The 26,109-nt window shown below is 43.7% G+C and overlaps 1 protein-coding gene across 3 annotated transcripts; it reads right to left on the minus strand.

Annotated features, from left to right (window-relative positions):
• Positions 1–4,780: 4,780 nt before the first annotated feature.
• On the minus strand, positions 4,781–20,087 carry TENT5D (terminal nucleotidyltransferase 5D). 3 transcript variants are annotated; one of them, XM_074915212.1, is made up of 3 exons: positions 19,975–20,087; positions 13,075–13,197; positions 4,781–6,198 (listed from the first exon to the last, which is right to left on the minus strand). In XM_074915212.1, the coding sequence occupies exon 3, from the start codon at positions 6,177–6,179 to the stop codon at positions 5,004–5,006; it is 1,176 nt and encodes a 391-aa protein (XP_074771313.1). In that variant the 5' UTR covers positions 6,180–6,198; positions 13,075–13,197; positions 19,975–20,087; the 3' UTR covers positions 4,781–5,003. The 3 variants fall into 3 exon arrangements, with proteins under 3 accessions (XP_074771313.1, XP_074771314.1, XP_074771312.1); XM_074915213.1 differs by lacking the exon at positions 13,075–13,197 and having other exon boundaries at positions 19,975–20,050; XM_074915211.1 differs by lacking the exons at positions 13,075–13,197; positions 19,975–20,087 and adding an exon at positions 12,714–12,801.
• Positions 20,088–26,109: the final 6,022 nt, after the last annotated feature.

The following is a 26,109-nucleotide window of genomic DNA, read 5'->3' on the forward strand; positions in this document are numbered from 1 at the left end:
TGCCAGAGGCTAAAAGGCAATAAAACCCAAATCAGGAATTTCTGAGCTCTCACACGGGGCTAAAACCTCTGGCGTGTTCCCTCCCCTCCTCTGTAAGGCTCTGGATGCTCCATAGGATCTCACAGTCTACTGACACCCCCAGGAAGAAAGAACAATATTGCCTTGTTCTTTTTAAAAAACGTGATTAAGTTAATAAGGAGTCGTCCAAAACCCAGCACATAAATCAAAAAAATACCCCAACTCAACCAACCAAAAAAACCCACCAAACCCAGAAAATCCAACTGAGCAACACAAACCTAATAGTGATGAATGTAGTTATGTTGCCCAACTGAAAACTTGGGAGTTTGTAGGAGTTTCTCTGACCTTGGGCCAACATCACTGGCATTGGCCGTGTCCATACTTGACAAAAAGTTTACAGCCCGGATAAACATGAGTTTAGATTTATGGCAATGTGCATTCAGCGTAGGTAAAATGTATTTTTAGGCATATGTAAAGTCAAATTGTTTGTCAAGTTAAGTATGAATTTTATTCACCCAGCAGACAGTCATGTTTTTATTACATAAATATATATTTAGGCACTTAAAATGTGAATATTTGACACAAACCTGTTTGACAACTAGCGTAGAGCCATGCAAATGTATCAAAAATATTCATGAGAATCTGGCTGTTCCGTAACCTGCAGCGCAGGTCTGACGGCGGATCAGTGGTAAATCTGAGTTAGTGGCTTATTGACCTAACGAACCGTAACCCAATCTTCAGCATTTCTGCAGGTTTAATCTGCCAGTTTGGCTGCTGGAAGGAGTCCGCATGCTAGAACTGATGTCCAGCCAGAATAATGAAGGTATTCCAAACAAACCATACGTTAAACAAGAAAGTTATTTTAATGATCGCTCCCCAAATACCCAAAGGCACTAGTCAACACTGTGGACTAATGACCTACACATCTGTGTGATTAGTACACATTTTTAGCATTACAGTATTTTTTTTCAACAGCTTCAGATGGCACATTAAATGAAATACTTCTTTCATCTGCAACAGCTTTGTCCTGAATAGCCTTTCTTTTTTAGTTTAATAGAAAAACGTATCAAACAAAAACTGAGCTGTAAGAATCATGCTGACCGGCCAAACTCTCTCTGATGTCCCTTCTCCAGATATTTCTACAAATCGCGTTGGATACACACCTGTGTAACTCCGAATTTATGTTGATGTAGCTTCTCTCCCATCAGTCAAATGACACAGCTAGAAAATTGAAGTGACACGGTGGTACATCAGATCCATTATTTCACAGATCTGCAGGCTCAGTGTAACACAGCAGACGATATCTCGACAGAGGACAATTTTTACATTTCTTTTACCCATTGCAAAAACCTGTGTAATGTGTCGAGTATAAAGCTCACAAATTACATTTTAAAGAAACTACCATAAAGTATATGCTTCAAATAGGGCTTTTACAATATAACACAAAATTCAAATGACATTTTTTTTAGGAAAGCACTTGAAACTTTTAACACTTAGGTCCTGACAACATTAGATTACTTTAAGCTGTAAACGTTAAGAAGTTTTATGTGATTAAATAAATCAGCATTACAATTTCCAGGTATTATAATTATTGAACAGATTGTAACAACAAGATACGATTATAATGTAAACATGAAGCTCAGGAGACCGGTACCGAGAAAACTCTCTCAATTCTCTGTGGATTTAGATCTGCACGTAGTAAAACCAGTAACAACTGGAGAAGAGGTTACACTATTCCGTCTTACACATTGATATCAGTGTTTTGCAAGCAGCAGTCTATACATCATCCCCTTTTTAACATGAGTTTACAGAATCACTACTACCTTGAAAAAAAAAAAAAATCTCCAGGTCAAATACTGCTGCCAGGTATCAATAAAACATTTGGAAGGAAATATTTTAAACCATCACATTTTGTTAATTGCCCGTGTATGTGTAGATACGTGAGATTTTATACTTGTAAGCATATATAAAATCATAAACCTCACTTAACCCTCAACATTGCTACCTCTAGGTAAGAAATACAAGACCTTTTTCAATAAATTTAAAGGGTTTATTTATACCTGAGACATTTTTTGCATATTGATGTCTTTGTACCTTTACCTAAGTCCTTTACTCTTTTTCGGGTCTCACACAAACCCCGTCAGAGTTAGGTGGAATCTTCCCCCTAATTCCATGGACTGAGTCCTTCCTCATCTAACCTGGGTGTATAAACAGAGGTGTAACAGAATTAAATATATATATATTTAAGTAAGAGTTGCTGTGCAAGTCGACAGGCTGGTTTATACAAATTCGGTTCACCATTCCTGATACTTTTCACAATGCCTGCTCAAGGAAAGAATTATAGTCCTTTATACAGGGTGATACATATTTCTACCTGTTGGCTAAAAACCACCACTTTTTGATATATTTCACAGGGGGATGGATCATTGCGTGTACGTGACGTGTTGAAAATGCTCCTTCTCGGCTGTGCTGTTTCCCAGCTCTTGAGATCAACCCATTTCTCCACCCAGCAAGCAAGGAAACCAGGAGCGGAGGAGTAATAAGTTGATGTGGCTACGTTACATCAAGGGCACAGGCCGATGCAGATGGACCGAGATTTTAAAAGAAATTTAGGGAGTTTAAGAGCCCAGCTCCTCCTGAAACTCAAGGCAGTTGGATGCCTGACTCCTGAAGAACCATCAGAATGTCCCAGCTGTGCGCAGTCCAGCTCCCAGCTCTTCAGGGACATAACCTGCATAAGGCTCTTAGAGAATTTCACAATGCTATTTAATTTGGCAAACACCAAACTAAATTTAAAGGTTCCCTTTGTAATCTAAACAGCACAATTTAAAAAAAAAAAAAAAAAAAAAAATCCATCATGTTTCACTCCATTTTGCTTCTGACAGGGGGAATTCCCTAGGAGTGCTTACATGCAAATATAGTGTTATCATATCTGATAACATAGCAATTAGAATTGCCGATTTTATTAAATATAGTTTAGCCAATGGAAAGATACTCATGGAAGCGAAATCAAGTGTGCTTTTAGACACGGAATTGGACACATTTGAAAAATGAACAAAAATAATAGTGAAAGACATCACAAAATGAATCAGATTCCAAGTAGATTAGTATACCCTTCTTATGTTGCACAAACATTGGTTTTTGCACTATATTTTACAGAAAAGAGTGGACTTTAGTGATGATGGTCAGCAAAGTTGTCTTTAAACAGCTCTTTGTTCTACTGTACAGGCATATAATGGGCAAAGGGGAAAGCTACATTTCACTGGCAATAGGACTTCATAGACCTTAGAAATTTTAGAAATGTTTGATTTAAAATAGCGGTACGTAGCCTATTTCTGTGTAAAATAAATCAAACACTCTTTCCCAAGTAGAAGAAATTTCTAAGACCCGACACCTGTTGTAAAGAGATAAAACGCCATCGTTTTTAAACGCGGGGAGGATGAGGACGCAGAGTGATGCACCAGCAACGAACTCGTAGTACGACACGGCGACGTTAAGCATCAGATGGAAGAAACTCTACCGCTTGCATTTCCAGCTGGCTGCTCCAATTTTACAACCACACCCATTCTAAATCTCCTTTTCATACTACTCCTTCTTGTACCTTATTGAGCGTCTAACCTGGAGGAGTTTCGGTGAGAGGACCCTCGATCCAGATGTCCCAGAGCTGCTCCTGCTGACGGAAGCAGCGTGCCCTCTCCGACCTCCAGCGCTACGAGCGCTCGGCGACCCAGCGGTGTGGTGCCAAGGGCACACGTTCCCCTTTCAGGGGTTTTCAGGAGCTCTCTAGCATGACTGCCAACAGCATGACAACGTTCACGGAGCCACTGGCACAGGGAGGCACTTATGTGACACGTTTAAAACTGATCTTTGGTAAACACACACACACAAACTTGTAATTAACGTTTGACTTCCTGATCATAGGAGGAATCTTCATTTGCTGCTAGTGTATGCGTGCGAGTATCTAAACATATACAGGACATCGCTAGTATAAAATATTTTTTTTCAAATGCCACTGCCAAGGATTTGTTTTAATTCACCTAAAAACAACACAGTCCTGGGCTTTTTGGTCTTTTCCTGACTCCGTTTATTATGCATTAACGCATCTCTGATCGATAACAAATCAGCAGTAGAAAGCAAGCCCTATGTGCTCAATTTTCACCTTTCTCATTTTATTACCTTGCTTTTCAAGACCAATTTAATCAGAATAGTTGTATGTCTTACAACTTTCATTATCTGCGAGGCATATCCTGGGGTCCAACACTGCATTACTTAAGCTGCCAAGTCTCTCGGATCAGTGGAAATTCTGGATGCACAAAATCTGCTGAGTCTGCTCTTGGGAGGGATGTTTCCTGCTAACCCTTACTAAAGAGTACTCTGGTGAGGAGAGGGACCTCACGTCTCTGATTGGACCTGAAGAGTGATCAGACCCGAGCCTGTAAAGCAGAGCTCAAACCACCAAGAGACAGCCCATCAATGCGTATTTGCAAAAGGTGCTGCAAATAAATGTTGCTGGAACTGCACGGGTATAACTGATGGATGATCTACTTCAACGTACCCAGAACACTATCACTTCTAAAATCAGGCATTTCTACTGAGAGGTATTTTATTGGCTTCATTTTTCATTTACACTATTTAAATTAATCTTAAGAATTTTTTAGAACCCAGAACTTAGTGCATTTCATTTTATAAAATTAGAGTAATTTCTATCCTCTTTTCATTGGAGAAAAAAAAAAAAAAAAAAAAAAAAAGAGTATAGCCCAAACACATGTAGGGGTATAAATACTTCATGAATGATAGCCATTTCACTTATTTTACGATCTGCTTAATGGTGACTTAGACATTAATCAACCAAATAACTTTGGCAACTTGCACAAAAATATGTCCTTAAACCAAAAGTGATGATAAAACTTGCTTTAATGAGGCCTTTATTACGGAGAGAACTGCAAAGAGAGAGGAGTGTAAGTGCTGAGGAGGTTATCGTGTTCCTAAACCATGCCACTTTGCATTTGTATGTGAAATGGGTATGGCTGGTAGATGATGGGCGGTTGTCCGTGAGCAATGTAGTAATTGCTGAAGTTTCTGTCACTGATATACGGAGCAGGCTGATAATAGCATGTTACATTGGCTGCGTTTGGGATGATATTTTGCTCTCCGAGTACTTTTAAAGCCAGAATTGTGATCATGTTCAGAGTTTGTCTTCGCTCGTGTCCCATGAGACAGACCGTGCTCTCGTTTACAACTCCACGCAGAGTCATCAAGTAGTCATACTTGCTCTTCTCTTCCCCAATGAAGTGGTTGCGCAGGTATGACTCAATTTTCCTTTGCTGCTCAGCAACATCTGGAAAATCAATGAAGAACCTGGAGCACATGTAACGTTCCAGAGATTTAATTTCAGCCTCGTCTGCTGGCTTAAAGTCACGCACCAGGAGATTGCTGTACTTCAGGAGGCCGCCTCCTCGGATCTCCTCCGGGTTCCTGGTGGAAATCAGTTTGTATTTTAAGTGGTCCATTGCTTCATTGAAGTCTCCGTACATACTCTCGGCGATGACAGTGGGGTGAGAGTCTTCCGTCAGTTTGCAGTCCGTTGCTCTGTAAACGTTCAGTATGGAGTCCAGGATGATTTGGAAGGAGTCCACGCTGAACTCAAACTGCCGTCTCAGCGAGTTGACAAACTTTAATTCTACGTTCTTGCCGCTGTTGTTTGACAGCGAGATGAGGCTCCAGCGATCGTGGTCGGTGGAGACTTTGACCATCTTCTGCACGTAGGCATCCTTCATTGTCTGCGCAGTGATTTTTTCCTTATTAACGCATTTTGGCAAGAAGTCCAACAGGCAATTAAGAACTGCTTCCTTAACAACCTGGAACTCCAGCTCACTTGGAAGTTCCACCCCAAAAATGATGTCCAGGTCCTTGTAACTGGTTCCGTTCTGCTTTACTAGGATGTGACTGGCTGTCGAACCGTTCAGGCGGATGTCTCTAACGTTGATTTGCTTTTCAATGAGCTGTTCCTTTACCACATGAATGATATCCTTCGGCTTTACGTCCAGGGTTGGGAAATTTCCTCTCCCATGAATAGGTATGGCCTCAGCTAAAACTTGATCCAGGATTTTAATCTGATCCCAGGTGAGACTACTGAATCTGTGGTCTAAGTCCTCAGTCATTGTGATGTCAGTTGGCGAACTAGGGAGGAACAGAAATTAAGAGACAAATGTTAGAACTTGCTCAAACACAAGAGAGCCTGACACTTCATTCAGTTATAACAAAAACATATCTTCTTTCCTCGGTGCAGTGACAAAGTTCATTTTACAGAGACACAATCCCAGATAGGAGTCTGAGTCAACCGCTGCACTTGTCACAGGCTTTTAATTGAATTTTAATGTACTTGGGTTTTAATCCTGCTGAGAAACCATTGTGTTATTGTATAATCCATGACTCAAAGTAAAGGCAGTAAACCATATAGGCTTCATTTAAAACTATTCAGAGGCTAATAACATGAAATACTTGGTGGTTATAATGAAACTCCAAATAAATTTCACTAGGAAGAGCTAAAATGAGCAAATTTTTTCTTTCTATCCTGCCTAGAAATCTCCTTCTATCTTCTGTGACTTGCATACTTAAAACTACTGAAAGACCAGGAAGACGTTTAAAAAGCAGGAATGATGCAACATGCTCATTGTTTATCTAGTCATATGCCTTGGATGTACTTTAGTCTCTGTGGATCATCTATACGCACGCATCCTTTAATACCACTTGTTACGGGTTAGTAACTGGATATCCGACAATTGTTAAGCTGCTTCCACTATGTTTCTGAGGCAAATCTTTTCCTTCTAAGCCATTGACCGTGTTCCTACATTAATGTATCAGTGCTCAAAGTTATGGTTTGCAGAACTGATAAGAAAACTCCTTCCAGTCTGCACTGATACTCTAAAACTTCTCATAAAACTTCTCATAAAACTTCTCAAGAAAGCCTGTAAAGAAGCACCTATAGAATACACTGGATAAAGCTCAGACTCTGGAACTCCTCAGTTTAAGATTACATCTTGTCTTCGTATCATCATATTTAGCAATCAAACAGACCTTAGCACGGATAATTTATTTACTTTTTACAATGAGGGGAGAAAAAGCTGCAAACCCCACAATACTGGTTTTAAAATATTTCTCATCGCTCATACGCAAACTTTTTGTTAATTGAATTTTTGTAATGGGAATCCGAATGCTTTCTTTTTAAAATTTTATTTATGTATACGGTAAATATAATTAATCACACAATTACGTAATTAGGTGTGATTATAGTAAGTAAATAAGAAGTGCATTTAAGGAAATATGAAAACCATTGTTGGGCCACGGGTGTCCAGGGCGAAATGAAAGATGCAAACCCTTCATCCTACTGTCTCCTGACAGTTATGTCAGTGTTACAGAACAGGACCAGTTCAGCGGGCTAAAAAACTTCCAGAATTCACAGGCATCACTTCATTCTGTGTCTCCTCTTGCCTGCTCATGCTTCCTCAGTTCTTTTGGAGTAGTTAACGCTCAGACGGTTCATCAGAAAGGTTTATTGCTATCCCATCATACCGTTTTTTAATATTATTTCATAAATCGTGTGATAACTCAGAGGCAGCTATTGTGATTTCCTGATAACTTTCTGATTAACCCCAGTGCTTGGCTGCTGTGCCTCAGTGTGTTGTTTGAAGCTGTTTGCTGCTCTGATCTACGGGTAAAGGAAGAGAACATTAATGGACAGAGTGGGACCTTTCATCATCGCTCAAGAGAGTAAAAATTCTTTAGTCAATACAGTTATTTTGGGCACTTCTTTACGCTCCTGAGTCAGATGTGGATATCCCCAACCCATGGGAAGCTGCTGTTTAAACAGTTTGTAGGTGGAGGTACTGAAAACAGCTTTGATTACCGAAGGAATTTCTTTTTTTCTGCGCAAACATTAAAATTTTGCTTTCTCCCTTAATGCTGTATGCGTTAACTAAAGCTTGTTCTGTTGGGTTTGTGCAAGCTTACTTCAGAGAGAATTCAGGGAAACTGGAAATAATTTTAAAATAATTGCAATAAAGAAATTGTTACATAGCAAGGGAATGCAGATAGATCATTGCTGTTGAAACACTCCCTGAGCACCTGAAGAGAATACCAAAATAAAGATCACTGTATTTCTTAATACTGCATACAAACAGGATGGGAATTGTACCATGACGTGGAACTTCATAATCTGTTTTCCACAGAAAAACTATGAAATCCCCTGCAGGTAGGTGGCTGTTTCTCAGGAGGCAGCAATTGGGACCGCTGCCCAGACCAAGCTGTGTCTCCCAGCCAGGCTGATGCAAAGCTGGGCTTTGGGGGGACTGAGGAAAAGTGTCTGGAGATGAGAAACTCAGGTGGTGGTCAGGTGCGATCTGAAACAGCTCAGTGAGTCACCAGCCCTGTGGAAGAAGTGACTTTTGGGTACCTGCCAGCACTGCAAACGTACTACTGAAACATCGAGAAATGTTTCTGCAGACAGATGGTAAAACATATTTTTTCAGCTAAAGCTCAAGAATAAAAAATAAAATCATACCGAGTAACAACACTACCGAAAAGTCTACACTGTTGTTTCTTAATCAGTAGTGACTACATATGCACGTTGTCATATGTTTTCCTTCCCTCGCCTTCAGATTCCACGTTCTGGAATACTTTAGTAATTTCAAGTAACTTGTGAATGACAAATGGCTTGGGAATATTACGGGGCTATTTTTCACATACTTCCACTGTAGTTTCAGCTCCCAAGCAAGCTAATCAAGAGCACAGGTAATTTCACGCACCTTTCTGGCCTCATTAAAGGATGGAACTAACCATATGTTTGAAATTAAACGCATGCTTTAAAAGTTGGCTAAACCAGGACCAAGGTTGGGAGTTAAATTGCCACTGAATGGATGGTGTGAAGGTCTTGGATTCAGTCCTATAGCTCTGGCACAACCACGTAGTTCCTGGCGTTGTTTATGCAGCACGTAACTCCATATATACAACAGACAAATGTATATATGTTTGCATACACACTCAGAAATACATTCTGCAGGCATTTAGAAGATTCATCATGTGAACTGATGAGGAGAGAAACTGCCATCCATGGCACCGCCTATTTTACACAGTCATGACACTACCATTAGCTATTTATTATGATGATCCCATGCTTATTCCTTTATTACCACAAACTATTACTACAAAAAACTTCTGTCCATCCTTCACAGCCTTTATGACATCCCGGTACACGTTCATCATAAAACCCAGCCGTTACAGAAAGTCACTGTGAATCTTGGAAGCAGCACAACACTGGGTGGAGTGAGAAGGTTGGGAGAAGGTTTGTAGAAACTTTTTTTTTGTTGCCACGTTCGTCATCTGTGTTATTACTGGGTCAGATTATGGTGGACCAGTTCTAAGGACCTACTAGCAAATTTAAGAGTTGTCAGAATTGTTGTATAAGCAGTAGTTTTTGTTACGTGCTTTGTTTAATATTGCAAAACTTTGAGAGAGCTTTCCAAGGTGAACACTGTGCTGTAAAAGAAAGGGCTTAGAGAGGGGAATGTGGAAATTCAATCCCCTTTTTTAGCAGAAGGACCCTCTTCAAACACTTTTTGAAAGTCAGAAGATAGAAGTATCCCTAAATAAGCTTAGAAATCCTTCCTTTATTGCTACATGTTTTTAGTTATTTTAGATTTTATTGCAATATACTAAGATTTAAAAATGACAGGAAAAGGTAATGTCAGTAAATATCTCTTTCGTGTTGAACAGTCGTACCTCAAAATGTCATTTCTCTAAAGTGATTTCTGGAGAATCCGGTGATGCTTTGTGAGTTCAACATTAATATCTGAGAAATGTCTTTTGATAAATACTAAGAATTCTGTGCTGAAATAATGCCTTCAGCTTTGACAAGGAAAGAAAATGTCCTATGAAAACCAGGAATTAAGTTGTCAAGAATATAATTAGTTTACAGATAGACCGAAATAAACTTCTTTTATTATTATTATTATTATTATTATTATCATCATCATCATCATCATCATCATTATCATTATTTACTAATTTGCAACCCAGTACATAACCCTGCACTTTCCTAGAAGGACTTTTTCTTGGTCTTTTCCTTAATCTTGTCTGGCCACAAGAACATTTTCTAGGCAATGTTATAGACATTAGGAACCTTATGCCTTAAAACAGTGGCAAATTTATTTACCAAAGTGCTCAGGCTAACGTCAGGCGTTATTACTAATGCAAGTAAGCTTCAGTTACAATAAATCAGCAGCAGTATCAAGGCTACAATTAGTCAAAGAGTTGTGTAAAACAAGAGATCAAGGGAGGAAGGGAATGCAACTCACTGCACGTGGCCACAGCAGCCAGACAAAGCCAAATGCCAGCGAGATCCCAAGTTGGGTCAGATAGTGGGAAAAGAGGCTGGAAAATTGTTTCATTCTTTGGAAACTGGTGATGTTTGCCATGGAGGATGATCCCTGGAGGCAGCTATAGCTCACTGCCCCTTTGCCAGAGCAGCATTATGCCGTTTGGGGTAACCACATATGTGAAGATCTGCCCTGCTGCACCCTGTCAAAGAATTGAGTTTCTGTAACTTCTTCCTCATGAACACCTCAAAGTATCTCACATGTTTCACGTTCAGTGCTTTCCTATCTTAAAAGTCTGTACCGGGCAAATGGAAAGCTGCATAAACACTAGCATCATGTCAGTGAAAGGAACAAATAGTCTGAAATTGTGTATTGAAAGAGGGTTTTTTTCCTCACTTCATCAGTATTTGTAACTTACTGAGACTCTCTCCGAGTGATTTTTCTTATTTTTTCGTTTATGGGATTTAAAATGGTACTATAAACTGCAATGGACCCTGAATCCTGCCTGATTTAATATCTCTGACAGATAAAGCGATGAGGAAAAGTAGTTTTCATGGTGTTTTCTTTTACATATATTGCCTAGAAAAGCACAGACTAAGATGGATCAGGCCTAGTCAAGTTTTGTGATATATTATCCTTATTATAAGGTTAGAAAAATATTTTCCTGATTCAAGTTCCAACTTGTCCTTGAGTGGTCACCTCACCTTCATCTGATGAAGAGGTTGTAATGTGGAAAAATGTTTAGTTACCGTGGAATCATTAAACATAGTTTTGCTAATTTTTATTATTTATTTTTATATTGAAAATAGAGGCTCTAATTTTCTTCAGCAGAGTTTGGACCAAACAACTGTGAGTTCGGTTATACAATGATGCTAAAAGATTTAGTTAATCACCTCTTAGCACTCTGTCGAACACCAGCTTCATCAAAAAAAAAAAAAAAAATAAAGCAGATCTGGCTTTACATTTGAACGAGGAAAATCCGCCACACTAGTGGTAGTCTTTGTGTTGCACACAGCTTTCATAGAAACAGATACTTACAGTCGAGAGGACAGTCTCATCGAATTTAGTTTGCATTTTACTGATAAAGTGTTTAAGATTCTCTTTGGATATACTCTATAATGTTGCTTCAGTGTATTTTCACAGGGTTTGCCATGTGCTGGCGTTCTCAAGCAGAATACATCTGACACAGGTTTTGTGCAGCCGTGTCAGCTCCCCACTCTTCCCTTTGATCTGCTCCCCTGTTTGTCTGTTTTACAACATTACAAGGGATACTTTAAAGCTCCAATTGCCTTTACATCGTTTGCACTTGAAATAGGTTGCAGATCAAGCAAAATGTCTCGTCGGGTGCTGTAGCATTTGAGGGTTACCCCCGCGATACTCAAACTATTGCAATTCTCCCCTAAGATCTCCGTATTGGTTTTGCTGCATGCACAGTATATGCACCACTAATGAGTTCCATGCTAAAGCTTTATTTTAATTCCAAGATATATTTCTCTGTTAAGCTGGACATTTTAAAGTATTTTGCATGCTCAGTGACTTAAGGACTGCAGCTGGCATTAGCTCTGAAGGCAAGAATGTCAAACGTGGAAGGAGTCCCAGTCATAATTTAAACACGTACGAGACAAGTAGAAGCAGTAAAGCATCTGGGGCATCCTATAATGGGGATATATTTAAACTGGTCTGACAGTGTTTTTCATGAGTTTTTCCTTCCATTAATGTTAATGCATGCAGTGAAGATACTGTTTATTTATCCTGTTATCATGAGATAACGCATGAGTTGCCATAAGTTTTCAGTACAGTTACCATCTAGTTACCCTGAAATAACAAATAATAACTCAAGGCCATATGCTCTTCTCCTGCGAGATAAGGTTGCATGGTGCACAAAATACACTTAAGCAGAAGGCAGTTTGCTTGGACTGTGCCACAGAATATTACCTTCGAGAGCAGACCAAGTAAGCAGAAAAGAAGGAGAGACTTTATCAACAAAAATGCGTCCTACCTTTTCTCCAACCCAACCCAAGGAACAGGGAAAAGCAACGGAGTCATGTGCCAGCCTGCACGCCCCCCTTCCCCCAGATGGAAACGATTTGCAGAGCAGCACAGCCGTGCTCTCCTGTGGCACAAAGCTGGGAGAAGGAACCGAGTAACCTACACCTCTGCTGGAACCTTACAGGATATTGGCTCGACGAGCTGGGAGTTCTCGGGAGGGACAAAATAATAAGGAGTTTAATTTGGGCAATCAGTATGAATATGTAATCCGTGTTATGTCATCCTGGAGATCTGGGGTTTTTTTGGATGTTGAATTTTTCCATCATGACTCACGTTCTCAGCTGCATGTGGATCCCCTCACAGGGCAACATTTTCAAGGTCAGGGATATTATGCCTTTGTAGCAGTTCCCACGGCACACCAGGTTCCTTCTTACACCGCCTCCAGGTTCAAACAAACCAAGCCCTTGTAAATAGCATGGTATGAGGCACAGCCAGTCTTCTCATTTGTTCCAAAATACTTGAATAACTTTAAAAAAAAAAAATAGGTGTGATATGCAATATTTGGTCTATCTGGGGCTGTGGTCATCACTGAGAAGTTGTTGCTTTAGGGAAAGATTATTTCTACTACCAAATGTACTACGGACTCACTCCTGAATAACATTTCCAAAGAGAATGCAACATCCCACAGACTTACCGTGGCAGGACGATTGGCAAGCATGTATTTCAGTGCAGTTAATAGGATGACTCACTGGATCCTTTGGTAAAAATATGAATTGTCATCTTCTCACTGACAGAAACAGGAACCTCCCAGGGAAAGCTGCAGGAAGAAAGCCCCCAACAAACACTAATATTCATTTTGAGATAAAGGTTAGCTACCAGTCACCTGCTGTACATAATAAATCATGCATTACAACGTGGCAGTCATAACAATAGCCTTTTAAGTCGGAAATGATAAGGTAAAAGCAGTGGAAAGGCACAGAAGTGCTTATAAAGACTCCGGGTTTCAGGTCATGCTTAATCCTCTGCAAGGATGTTAACAAACTTGCTATTTTCTCCACAGGATTTTGAATAAGAATTTAATGTTATTAACAGACATGCAAATTAGCGGGGACATAGTGGAATCATATAAAAAAAACCAGAACTGTTTTTTTAGAATAGTTGAGAATAACTCAGCAAAATCAAATATTATGAATTGTGTACTGGCTTCATATTCTTTCTAAAAACAGTGTGCAGATGACAGGAAGGTTTTGTTTCCTGGCAGCCTAGGTTGTTGGTTCATTTTCAGTAAGCCCAGGATTCAGCCTGTTGCTGGAATTTCCATGCGCTGAATGGCCCATTGACCGGCTACGCAGGAATTACAACTGGTTTTTGTAAATATTTGTATGCTATCATAAAGGCACTTTTTTATACTTGTTTCTCAAAGACATGCTGACAGCTAGGTAGCTTTATTTTAGTCTTTCCTTCAAAGCCCTCCATTCCAGCACCCCATCCCACAAAGTTCACAACACTTAAACAAGGTTCCTTAACTATCCCGAGCTGGGCCCTGTCCACTCTATGATTTGAAATACACGTGAATTTACTCCTCGTTGCTGAGTTGTGTTCCACAATCTCAATTTTTATGCTGAAAGTATATACGCTTCTGAGTAAAGATAACTTAGCGAGTATGACTTGAGTGTAAATACATGCATAATCTGCAGGAAAAGCGGCAACGATAGCCCAAGGAGGCTGTATTATTCATATGATTAAGAATATTATGGATTTTTCCTCCATGCTACAGCAGTCAGATTTTTATCACTGAAGATGCTGGTTTACTGCTGCCAGAAGCCCAGCACTTGCTTTCCAACTCTGTGAGGACCCGTCTGCTGTGCCAGGACCTGTCTGCAGCTTTCATTTTCTTCCCAACTCATGATGGGCTACTAATTGAATGAATGCATGTTCCCTGACTTGCTCCCCAAATCCCTGCAGGCTCAGGTTTGCAGCTGGGAATAAAGGGTTAAGTCTGGCAAGGGCTGAGCTCTGGTTAGCCTGAAAGCAAGAAGCCAGTTACGTCTTCAATAACAAGGAAAAGAGGTTCTGGACTGCTTAGATAAAAGAGTCTCAGCATGTGGAGTCTGGACTCCTGGAGGAAAAGTCAGACAAATATATAATCAGTTACCTAAAAAAAAAACCCCACCATCACTTAGTCTTTTTAACAATGAACTATTGTTATTTCTTTCTGTGCGAGCATGGAAGGTTTAATGGATATATGATATCCATTAATGGATATATCATCATGATAGAATAGATTAACACTAGAGTAGAATTAATGGCTTCCCCTGGTGATATTTAGGGGAAGGAGAGAGAGAAGACCTTAATATTTTTTTGTAGAAGAATACTCATTATTATATAATACGTTCATAGAAGCAGCAGCTGAGATTGATGAAATGCTTTGGCTGTTGGGACATTATTCTCAATGGCTGCCTTTTATTGGCTCCATCATTACAGGAAAAAGTGCATCATTTCATTATTTTGTACTCGTGGTTTCCTGGATTTGTCGAACTGAAGTAAAAACAAAAATAAAAACGACTATGTCAACGATTACCTTGTGTCTCAAAGCTAATATTTTCCTATTCTCGAATTCAAAATGTGAACTGCGACGCTATGCACCAACGAACTCATTTCAAAGTCTTTTACCCTTGTGTGTCTGTGCATAACGAGCAAAAGACTGTAATGAGAACCAGCGGGGTCTAGGAGACAGCACAGGGCTCTGCGCCTTGGGCTTCCCCCTCCGACACGCCGTGCCACGAACGCTGCTGAGAGCACGGCCCCGTCGGTCACTGCCCCGGGGCGTCCCCACTCCCAGGTCCCATCAGGAGGCATATTGACCCCCAAACCTACTGGGTGCCTCCATCTCCCGCGGGCCTCAGTGAGCATGGAGGTTGCTCAGCCACCTCATCAGCTGACCCAGAGCATCTCAAGGTAATTCCCCCGAGCCAAGGATGCTGTCCCCCCTCCAGAGATGCCTGCCTCCCCCTTTCTGCCCGCCAGCTCCCAAGAGCAGCGCGTGATCGCTCTGCTCAGTGCCTCAGACTAATACCAAAATCTATTTACTCACTTGAGATACCAGTGACTCAATCTGAGGCTCACTTATCAAAAACTCTCATTATTATGACTAAACTGCAGCAAAAGCAGGCAAGGTAAAGAATGAAACAATCCTCCTTCTCCATCTATTAACCATCTTCATAATTATCTCTCCTCTTCAAATGCCGGAGGAAGAGGGATGAGCTATGCAGCATGCCATTACAGTCCTAATTCTGGGCTGTTTTCAGGGGATAGAGGGCGTTACAAAGTCAAGGCTCTTCTCAAAAACTCTCAAGAGGCTTCCTCCTCTCAGCTACATCAAGGGAGACCCGGCAAGTTACAAAAGGGGCAGAATCTCCCCAAAACCTGTCTTGTGGGACAGCCTTAGTCATGAAAGCATTAGAAGATATCTGTAGGTCTGCAGCCATGTCTGTTGTGAGAGGGTTCTAACACACCACACACAGTAAACTGAATGGATTTCGGGTTTTTTTACTGATCGTACCAAAAAAATGCTGAGCCTTGCTGGAAGCTGCATTTAGTTCATTCAATCAATGCAATGCTTTTTTGCCTTTTTTTTTTTTTCTTTTTTCCCTTCCTTCTGAATCAGTACTGAGCCACTGAAGTATCGAGGGTGGATTTTGATAGTACCTACAGCAGTACAATGGATTTTGAGAGTTTTCCTTGGGGTGAGCCAGAAAGCAGAAGACAAATGCACTCATGTTCCATAAAGTCCTCTCCCACTCTGCTCTGCATATTTTATAAAAGTATTTGCTATTAAGCAATTACCCTGTTTCACTCCAGAAGTATTTTAATTTTATGGCAGAAGACATGAACGCTAGGACCAGGCTCCAGGTTGATTTGTTAAGCAGTCTAGGATCCCTCCAAATAAAGGCTCTCTGTGACTGCTACAGCAAACGGTGAGTTTAAATTGAGTTGGAAAAACCTTCTGTACCCTGGATGAGGCTTGGCTGGCACCCTCCACAGAAATGGGCAAGCTGGGGTCCTGTTCAAAGATTATTATGTCTTCCATAGTTTGTTTATATTACTTTTTGTGTTTATAATGTTAGCAGATAATTCATATTTTTATGAATTAATTTCCATACTTATATTAAAAAGTTATTCTCTCACTAGTCAATACACTAGTGGGACTTCCTTTTAATGCTATTTTCCCAGTTTTATGAGTTACATTGTAAAAGTGAGGAAAAATACATGAATTATTTATTAACTTCAAAGTACTCGCTGTACAAGAGTTTGCTCTTAATTCTGCATCAGTAAGAGCTAGGATTCCCTGAGAAAACAGCTTTTTGATAATCAAAATGTTTTCTAGGATTCTGTGATAAAGTAAAAAACCAGCATAACTCCACTCAAATGACATCAGAAAAGAGGATTTTGGCTGCGGCACCGGGACTGGGGTAGTGCCACTCTTTCGTGGTGAAGGCAGCATGAAATGTCTCTGTTGACATTATTACTAAAATGCAGAGAGAAGATAAAGCTATGATCAACCAAAGGAAAAGGCTAAGGCCCTGCAGCAAGGACGCGTGTATTCGTGAGTTTTCCATCACTATCAATAATGCATAATGACCATCATGCGGATGACGACACCAATTTTTGACAATTGAGTCAAGCTTTCTAGCACCAAACACGAAAAAACATTCAACGTGACATTGGATGTCAAGAAGACAAGACCTGCTAGATAAGCAAAGATCCATCAGAAAAGGGTAATGGAGAAGAAAATCAGCTGATGTTGACACAAATTGACATCTGCTGTACCAGTTTGTAGTGTTTTATGGAGGAAACCCATTCTTTTGTTAAAATGTACTGAAAGAAACAGTTTTTAGGGCCACAAAAATATCTTGGCTAGAAAAAAACTGCAAAATTATGGTTTATCTGTGAGCAATTCTGCAACATCAAAAAACCATGTTCAATATTATGCTCAAATTTTACAGCCATCTGTGTTCTCCCTTTATGTACTGCACTCTAATTCTGCGTGGCAGTAGACAATAGGTACCTTGCTGATTCCCTGTGGTATCTTAGATTCTCTGCTGATGTTCTGAATGATTATTTTTGCATGAAGATTGTGGTGGCAAAGGGGAAAAGCCAGGCTGTAACTTACAAAAGATATCTCTTTTTTTTTTTCTTAATGTTTGAATCCCAATGGCATAATTTCAGTTCTCAGCCCAGAAACTGCTCTGGTGTAAATGAGAGCAGAACTGGCCCATGGCTGGGCACCTGACTTCAGTAAGAGAAATTCTGAGCTCCCTTCCACTCTGGGTGGATCATCCCTCGCTCCATTCACCATGGATGGTGAATTTAGGCTTGGAGTTTGCCTGCAAATCTGGCAACTGTTGGCTGATCTTCATCCATTAAAACCAGTGGGAGTTAAACACAGACATGCAAGGCATATATATGACGCATAAGACATACCCATGTCTTAAATCCATAAGACAAATTCTATCCTCTTATGCAGATGACAAGGAAGCTCCTGGGAACTCCACAAACACTGTCCATAACCTCAGGGTGAGGCACCAAGGGTTGCTCAGCATGAAGGAAAGAGGCAAAGCAGAGCAGAAGCTACCACCATTTTCACCCCTTGCTGTGGCCAAGCGCTGATGGCACAGGCCAAACCCATCCTGGAGCCCGGATCACACCCAGGAGTCCCAGAGCTAGAGCTGAGGACGGAACCTGATCATCAGAGAACTGGGAAAGCCGTAAAACCAATCCGGATTAGGAGCATTTTGAAAATACGGGTAGAATTTCATTCCTTCAAGCAGTGTTAATTAATGAATGAGTTTCCACTGCCAGCCTAAATGCTGCTTAATTTACTCTCCAAGATAACTCAATCTCAATGTGATTTCAAAGTGGTCCTTCAAGGAACTTAAATTATCATAAATTATCGGACCCTGCTGCGCCAGCAGTTACTTCTGAACTTGAGCAGGATCTGCTGATACACTCTCTGGGGCAGGTATTTAAGTTCAGGCTTTTGCTTGCGAGGGTCGTTCGAAGTCTCTCCTTCTGGCAGCTGAATCATTACAGAGCACATAGTCTTTACTACAACGCTGTATGTCTGATGCCTAATGAGGCAACAAAACTAAATTTACTGTGAAGTTATGTCCCTAATGCATAGCTGAGCAGGGACAGTGTGCAAGCAACACTCCCACGAGGTCAAAGGTCCGCAGCAACGGCAAATTAAAGGTATTACTACTGTTCTCCTTAAACTAAGCTGTGGGAATGCAGGAGGGCTAAGATATAAAGGAGTAGAAAGGTATAAACCAGACTCTGTTATTCTCCCCTCCACAGATCAAGCCCTTATTCCTTACTCCTGGATGCTGCAGCCGCAGCACGCAGGAGGACGAGGGGATCGTTTTTACATTTCTGAATGGGACATACACGAGTCACACCTGCCTCTGAGGAGAACACAAGAGCATAAAGAGTGGGAGAGTCCCTGCTCTCGATTCACCTTCATTTATTATTCATTTCTTGGCCTTTAACAGTGATCCACATCATTATTCATACCTACCTTGTTGCTTTTTATGGGAGGCATGAACAAACTGTTATTGTTAATGCAGCATGCGGAAGACAATGTGTACGCCTGTGTAGTCAGCCACGCTCTTTTTGGTGGAATAATAAACGGGGTTAAAGATTTGCAGTGGCTCAACAGACGTATAGAAGAGAAATGCTTGTGGGTGGGAGAAGGCAGCGAGCACAGGAGAGTGACTTCCCGGCTGGGAAGACACCGAATACCGGCCCTGAGTTGCAGGAAACCAGTTTTGCTTTGCACGCAGGCACACATATTGGAAAAGAACTTCCAGACAGTTTAGGGTAGAGAATCCCAGCCCGCTGCCTGACCTCCTCCAGGTTCCCACCGCACCAGGGAACATGGGGGGGCCCTTTCTGAGCCCCTAGGAAAGACCTTGGGTACTAGGGTTAGGAGGTGATGGAGCTTCCAGCAGCCGATCGGACAGCAAGCAGCGAGTAACGCGGTTTCTACTCCTTCTACTATTCATTTGGCGAGGCAGGTCTTGCCCAAAATTCGAGGAGTTTTTAGGATTCGTGCAGCTGAACGCCCATAGTAAGACAGAGACCTCGTGCAACAAGAACACACACGCACACCCCCCCCCCCCCCACACACACACACCCTGTCAATCTGCCAAACCGCTCCTTTCACAAGTTGGTAAAGTTTTTACGGAAAACGCCTTAGGAAGAGAGGCAAAGGGCCCCCCCGAGGCAGCCGCGCCAGGCTGTGCAAAGTTTTGTAACTAACCCCAACGCCTCCAAGGGATCCGCTACAGACCGGTGGCTCCGACACCCGCTCCCCCCCCCCGCCTCTCCCCGGTATCCCGCAGCTCGGGCACGGGCTGCTCGGGCCGAGCGGGCACCGGCGCGTTCCCGGGAGCGCCCCCGGGGGGGTTCGGCAGCCCGCGGCACGCAGAGACCCCCAGCCCCGGGCCGGGCCGCGCCGGGAGGGTGGCGGGGGGACGCTCAGGTAGGGAGGGGTGTGTGTGTGTGGGGGGACACGCGGAGGGGCCGGACTCACCGCGCAGGAGCGCCCGCTGCTCCTCCGCAGGCCCCGGGAGAAGGCGCCGCCGAGCCGGGGCCGCCGCCGCTGCTGTCCGCGGCCGCCCTGGTGCTGAACGGCCCGGCCCGCCCCTCCCGCCCGCCCCCGCCGGCCCTCCGGAGCGTAAACCGGTGGCCATGGCAACGCGCGTCACACCGCCCCGGGCGGGGCCGCCGCCGCCACCGGGGGCTCCCGCCGAGCGCCCGCGCTCCCGCCCGCCGCCTCACGGGGGAGGCCGCGCGCCGCCGCCTCAGGCGGGCCCGCCCCGGGGAGCCCCCGCCCGCCCCCCGCCCGCCGCCTCCCGAGGGCCCACACGGCGCCCGGGCCGAGGCAAGGCCCGCGGCCGGCGGGAGCGTCGTGTTTCGGCGCCGGACAACCGGCTTCTCCCCGGGCCCGCCACCGGCCCTCTCGCCCTTCACCCGCCGTCGTCCATCTTCCCGCTGAGGCGCTCGGGCCCGGCCGCGCCGGCGCTGCGGCCTGACGGCGGCAAGTCGAGGCCCGTAACAATTAGCGATGAGAGAAACGTGCAATTATACCTCATACGGTCATTGTGCCCAACGGGCCGTACCTGGGAGTCGGCAATATTCTCAGAATTACGCAATCTGATCGAGACTCCCAGAGAGATCGTACTTTGGCAGTCTCAAAAGGGTGGAAATGTTGAAGTTCAAACCAATGTTTTGTTGGTTTTTTGTTGGTTTTTATTGTTTTTTTTTTTTAATCACACAATGTTTAACTTTGTATTTAACGAAGCCTGAGTGATTAAAGCGTAGAGAGAAGCTGCCCTAACCCTGCGAATCGATACGTCCCGGCAGAATTGCTCAAGCCAAAAAAACCCCATCTTGGTCCGACAATATTGTTGGGAAACGCCTGAGGAGAAGGAATTGTCCTCAAAAGCCTCGTGACCATAAAAGGGAAAAAGGAGTAGGGGGCAACTCCCCAAACGACCACCCGAGACCCCCGCATGTGTGTAGTGTGGTTTTGCAACACCAACTTGATGTAAAAATAGTTGATAGTGAAAAGGCAGAGACTTCTCGGAAAATGTATGAATATTCCCGTATTTAAGGAATGTAAAGGATGGACTTTTGTTTCAGGGTGTGCACGTTAGGAGGAATGATGCCCCACGCACCCGGCGCCCAACAAATATCTGCTGCTTAATGCTGCGTTGGGGTTAAGAGGTTTATTTCCAACTTTGGTGACACTGTCAACCCCGCACCTGCCGAAGGAAGGTCCCAGTCACTTGGGGGCAGATGGTGTTTCGCGAGCCATCAGGCCGAGCATAAAGGACACGGGCAGCATCAAGAAGGACCAATAGCCAGGCTGTATTGGATGCAAAAGGGTCAGCGCACGGGTGAGCGCTGGGGGTACAAACAAGTCAGGTTCTACATAATCGACATCACTGACCCCAACAACGACACCGCACGACCAGCAATGGGTGGGGGAAACGGTGACGTGCAGTCTCCCAGAGAAGGGACGGGAGACAACCGAGTCAACCAGCCACACACATAAGGCCAAGGAAGCCCCACACTGAATCTCTGCACAGCCCGGGTTTACCAAAGCCAGAGCTGAGCGGAGCCCAGTCCCAGGGAGGCGGGAGGTCCTTCCCCAGCAGGGAACTCTGCACAGGGCACCCCCCTCACACACAGACATCGCCCCTCCTGCAATGGTCCCAGCTGTGATCCCTGCTGGGACACCTGACCCTGGGTACGTAATGCAGACCCCTGGGGCTCCTTTACCCCATGGCTCTGTCTGCCAGGCCCCACCCTGGGGGGGAGCCTAAAGGGAAACTCCCCCCCTTTGGGAAGGGCTGGGGGAATCACCCAGAGGTCAGCCTGAATGTGGGGCTTGGGGCTGAAACCCCAGCAGTGCAGAGGCTGAAAAGGGGTGGGAAGCTGGAGGGGGTAGAGACCAGTAAACAAGTGGAGGCTGAGAAAGGGGGGGAGGCTGGAGGGGAGGTAGATGTCAGGAAACACATGTGGGGTGAAAAGGGGTGGGAGGCTGAAAAAGAGTGGGAGGCTGGAGTGGAGGTAGAGGCCAGGAAAAAAAGTGGAGGCTGAAAAGGGGTGGGAGGCTGAAAAAGAGTGGGAGGCTAGAGTGGGGTAGAGGCCAGAAAAAAAGTGGAGGCTGAAAAGGGGTGGGAGGCTGAAAAAGAGTGGGAGGCTAGAGTGGGGTAGAGGCCAGAAAAAAAGTGGAGGCTGAAAAGGTGTGGGAGGCTGAAAAGGAGTGGGAGGCTGGAAGGGAGGGTAGAGGCCAGAAATAAAAAGTGGAGGCTGAAAAGGGGTGGGAGGCTGAAAAGGAGTGGGAGGCTGGAGTGGGGTAGAGGCCAGAAAAAAAAGTGGAGGCTGAAAAGGGGTGGGAGGCTGAAAAGGAGTGGGAGGCTGGAGGGGGGGTAGAGGCCAGAAAAAAAGTGGAGGTTGAAAAGGGGTGGGAGGCTGAAAAAGAGTGGGAGGCTGGAGTGGGGTAGAGGCCAGGAAAAAAGTGGAGGCTGAAAAGGGGTGGGAGGCTGAAAAGGAGTGGGAGGCTGGAGGGGGGGGTAGAGGCCAGAAAAAAAAGTGGAGGCTGAAAAGGGGTGGGAGGCTGAAAAAGAGTGGGAGGCTGGAGTGGGGTAGAGGCCAGGAAAAAAGTGGAGGCTGAAAAGGGGTGGGAGGCTGAAAAAGAGTGGGAGGCTGGAGGGGGGTAGAGGCCAGGAAAAAAAAGTGGAGGCTGAATAATTGTGGGAGGTGGAAAAGGGGTGGGAAGTTGGAGGGGAGGTAGAGACTAGGAAACAGGTGGAGGCTGAAGAGGGGTGGGAGGCTGTAAAGGGGGTAGAGACCAGGAAAAAAGTAAAATGGTTAAAAGGGGTGGGAGGCTGGAAGGGGGCAGATGCTAAAAAAAAGTAGAGACTGAAAAGGTGTGGGAGCCTGGAAAGGGGTTGGAGGCTGGACAGAGTGTAGGGGCCAGGAACCCAGTGTCAACCATATGTCAACCTTAATGTGGGGCTTGGGGTTGAAACCCCAGCATTTCAGATGGTTTCGTCCTCCAGTGACCTATTTCTCAGCTCGTTAACCCCGAGAAACGTTACAACAACACTTCTTTGATTCAGAGATCCTTCCTGCGTGAAAAGCAGGTGGGTTTGGCCTCATTATTTGTATTAGAGGAGTGGTAGGAAGGGTCAGCCAAGGTCAGCCCCCCGCCTGGTTAGATACGTACACATATAGAGATATATTTTTATACTGTGCATAGCAAGAGGTCGTAAAGTTGCCAAGGGAATCTCAGCAAGGGAAAACTGAAGTTTCAGGGATGCAAACAGAAGGATTAATGTGATTTGGCTAAATCTGCTGCGAGAAGTCAGCGTGGGGAGCACCAGTACCTGCAGTTCGGCCACTCCGAGCCCCAAATCCTGCCTCTCCCGCAGCGCAGTGCCCTGGACCAGGAGCTCCCTCCACCCCTCCACACACATTCCATACGCTCCTTTATGTGCAGTGTCACTGACTAGGTTCTGGTTTTAAATGACAGATTTAGAAAGCCAGGCTTTCCAATTAAAATTTACTATTTTTGATCACTTAACTGGCTGGCTGGAATAAAATCCTGCGTAGGTTATGGCATTTGTGCCTTTTTTGGTCCTTTCCGGTCGACTGTAATACTAAATACCTTACATTTCCTGCTGTGCAGTGTCCGAGTACACAGAACTGAAGTGAGAGATAATTTACTTTAGTGCTCTGAGAAGCTATGCCAAATGGGAAAGCCATGATTACTTTTGAAAAACTGCAGATTGAGTACTATGGTGACTCATAACAATGACCATGCCTTGTCAAAAAAAAAAAAAAAGGTTATGGAAGTATTTTAAGCTGCATTTTATCATAAGAAAATATATATAATGACCTTAAATAGCTGTGTCTGTACTTCAACTTACAGCACCCAGATTCTTCTAGGCTGGCTCTTGGGTATTATGCCAAAGCAAGATTTTAACTTTTTCTCTCAAAAGAATCCGCAGCAATGAAATAAGACCCTCGTTAAGCATAAAAATCCCCAAACCAGCTGTTATTCTTTAGGGCCCTTAAAAACGTCTCCAGTGCCTACTTCCTCTTGAGAACAGCTTTATGACTCCAGTGATAAAGCAACTGCAGCAATTACAAAGCACTTTGTAATTAAAGAATCCTGCCCACGAGCCAACGTCATTTTATCTCACAGACACCAAGTTAGTTTATATTAGTTTATATTCGTAGCTGTCAAAATATTTGTATTTAAGCAAGTTGATATGATATTATTATTTATTATATTAGTTTATATTCCTAGTTGTCAAATTTTAAAAAGGTAATGAGACTTTTCTAACTTCCAAAACCCTCCTAAACTCCAAACACAAACCAATTTGCAGCTACAACAACCGTATTTTCCAGTTGCCTGGTTCTGTGCCACCGCAGCCGAGCCGGAGGCCAGTGGCCCTGAGCAAGCCGAGTTGGAGAGAGGAACAGGACATGAGTTTGCACGCTCAGCCCCTGCCAGGATGAAGCCCACAGCTCTGCCCAACCACTGTGTGTAGCTATTGAGTGATTAATTGGGCAAATTAATTAGTTAATGGTTCTACTGCGCTTTGAAAACAGTGAATTACTAAGGAAGAGCTACGTCTCTTCCTTTTTTTTTTTTTTTCCCCCACTGTATATCACCACGCAATTGCCAGCATCGTGGTACGGCTGGGTGAGGGAACAGTGTTTCATATACAGAGAAAAGCTTACGTTCGATGGCTGATAAACCTAATTTAGTGCCAGGCAGGGAGAGCTGGATTTTCTTGGAATCGTGCCTTTACCTCTTTGCGCATTTTCGGGGAGGCGGATGTAAATCTGTGCCACCGTGATGTCACCGGGCTGCTGCGAATGGCCACGGGCAGGCAGAGCAGGGACATGATCACAGGGCTGGCAGCAACGTATTTTTCAACACTTAGCAAAGTGGCAGGAGACTGAATGAGGGAGAAGATCTGTCTGTCTGTCTGATGAAATCCTGGGGCCACTGAGGTTGCTGGGACTTTTGCTACCGGGTTCAGTAAAGCCGGGATTTCACCCAGAGCCCTTTGTTTTGGAAACGAGGATTTTAAAGGTAACCTCTGAGGACAGGTCTTCTCTGCTGATGTGCTGTACAAGAAATGCTCTCTTGCTGCCTCCTCCTACTTTGGCACTAATACAAGAAAGCACTTAACATAAATACATTTCTCATCAGCAAAGCTTTCCAGCAAACACCTAGTTTAAATATTAGCTTATCTCTAATTAATTGGTTAAGAAGTAAGGTATTACTCAATAGGAGTAAGAAGTGGGATAATCTCACTGTAAATCCTTATCGTTTATATCATTTATAACCAGAGCTTAGTCATCTTTTGACCAGTGACGCACAGCACTGATTTCTTGCTGAATAAAATTTTAGAAGCACAGCCAATTTTTCACAGAGCCTTGGAACGGTGCCCTTTATCGGGTTTTATGAATGCAGAGATCAAGGTCCGTAGCATGCAGTGGATAACCCTCATGCAAGGTCAGGTTTTGCTGGAACAACAGCACCTAAATCCTCAACTGCGACGGCGAGGTCCAGCCCTACTTTCAGATTTTATCAAATTTCATAGGGATTTTGATGTGCAGAACAAGTTCAAACTGTGACAGCAATAAAGGTGGTTGCAAAATGCTGAAGATTACCAAGCTTGAAACTGTAAAGGTCAGATCCTGATCTACACTTCCCCAATTCTCACGTGTATTTAGATCTGAGATATCCTGCGCATTTAGCTCTCCGCTCTGCAGTTCAGCGAGGTGGAACAAAATCATCTTTACCTTGGGAAAATTCCATCGCAGGACTACGTTTTCCTTCCAAAACTCCAGAATTTCTTGTCATGAATGATGCATATTCTGTCTCAAAGGAAATCATTTGAGAAAACAAAAATCCCCTTGGCCTTAATTTTAAGCGTATGTTTCTGAGACAGCACGGCGAGGGAAAGTGCCCTTTCCAGGTTAACTAGGAATTCACTTTTGCATGTACACACACAAAAAGGGAAAGATAATCGTAAGAAATTTTCCTTTCCATCCCGCCAGGGTGAAGCTAGCAGATTGCACACACGACTGTCAGAGCACTGCAAGCTCTTCCTCTCATCCCTGGTCACCTCGC

The sequence above is a fragment of the Athene noctua genome, chromosome 11, assembly GCF_965140245.1.
Source record: "Athene noctua chromosome 11, bAthNoc1.hap1.1, whole genome shotgun sequence".
Taxonomy (NCBI): domain Eukaryota; kingdom Metazoa; phylum Chordata; class Aves; order Strigiformes; family Strigidae; genus Athene; species Athene noctua.

Coding starts and splice junctions, on each gene's coding strand:
- TENT5D (XM_074915211.1), bottom strand. CDS start 12,751: ATGTTGCCCTGTGAGGGGATCCACATGCAGCTGAGAAC. Junction 6,199..12,713: donor ATCCACATGCAGCTGAGAAC/GTGAGTCATGAT, acceptor GTTCCTCCCTAG/TTCGCCAACTGACATCACAA.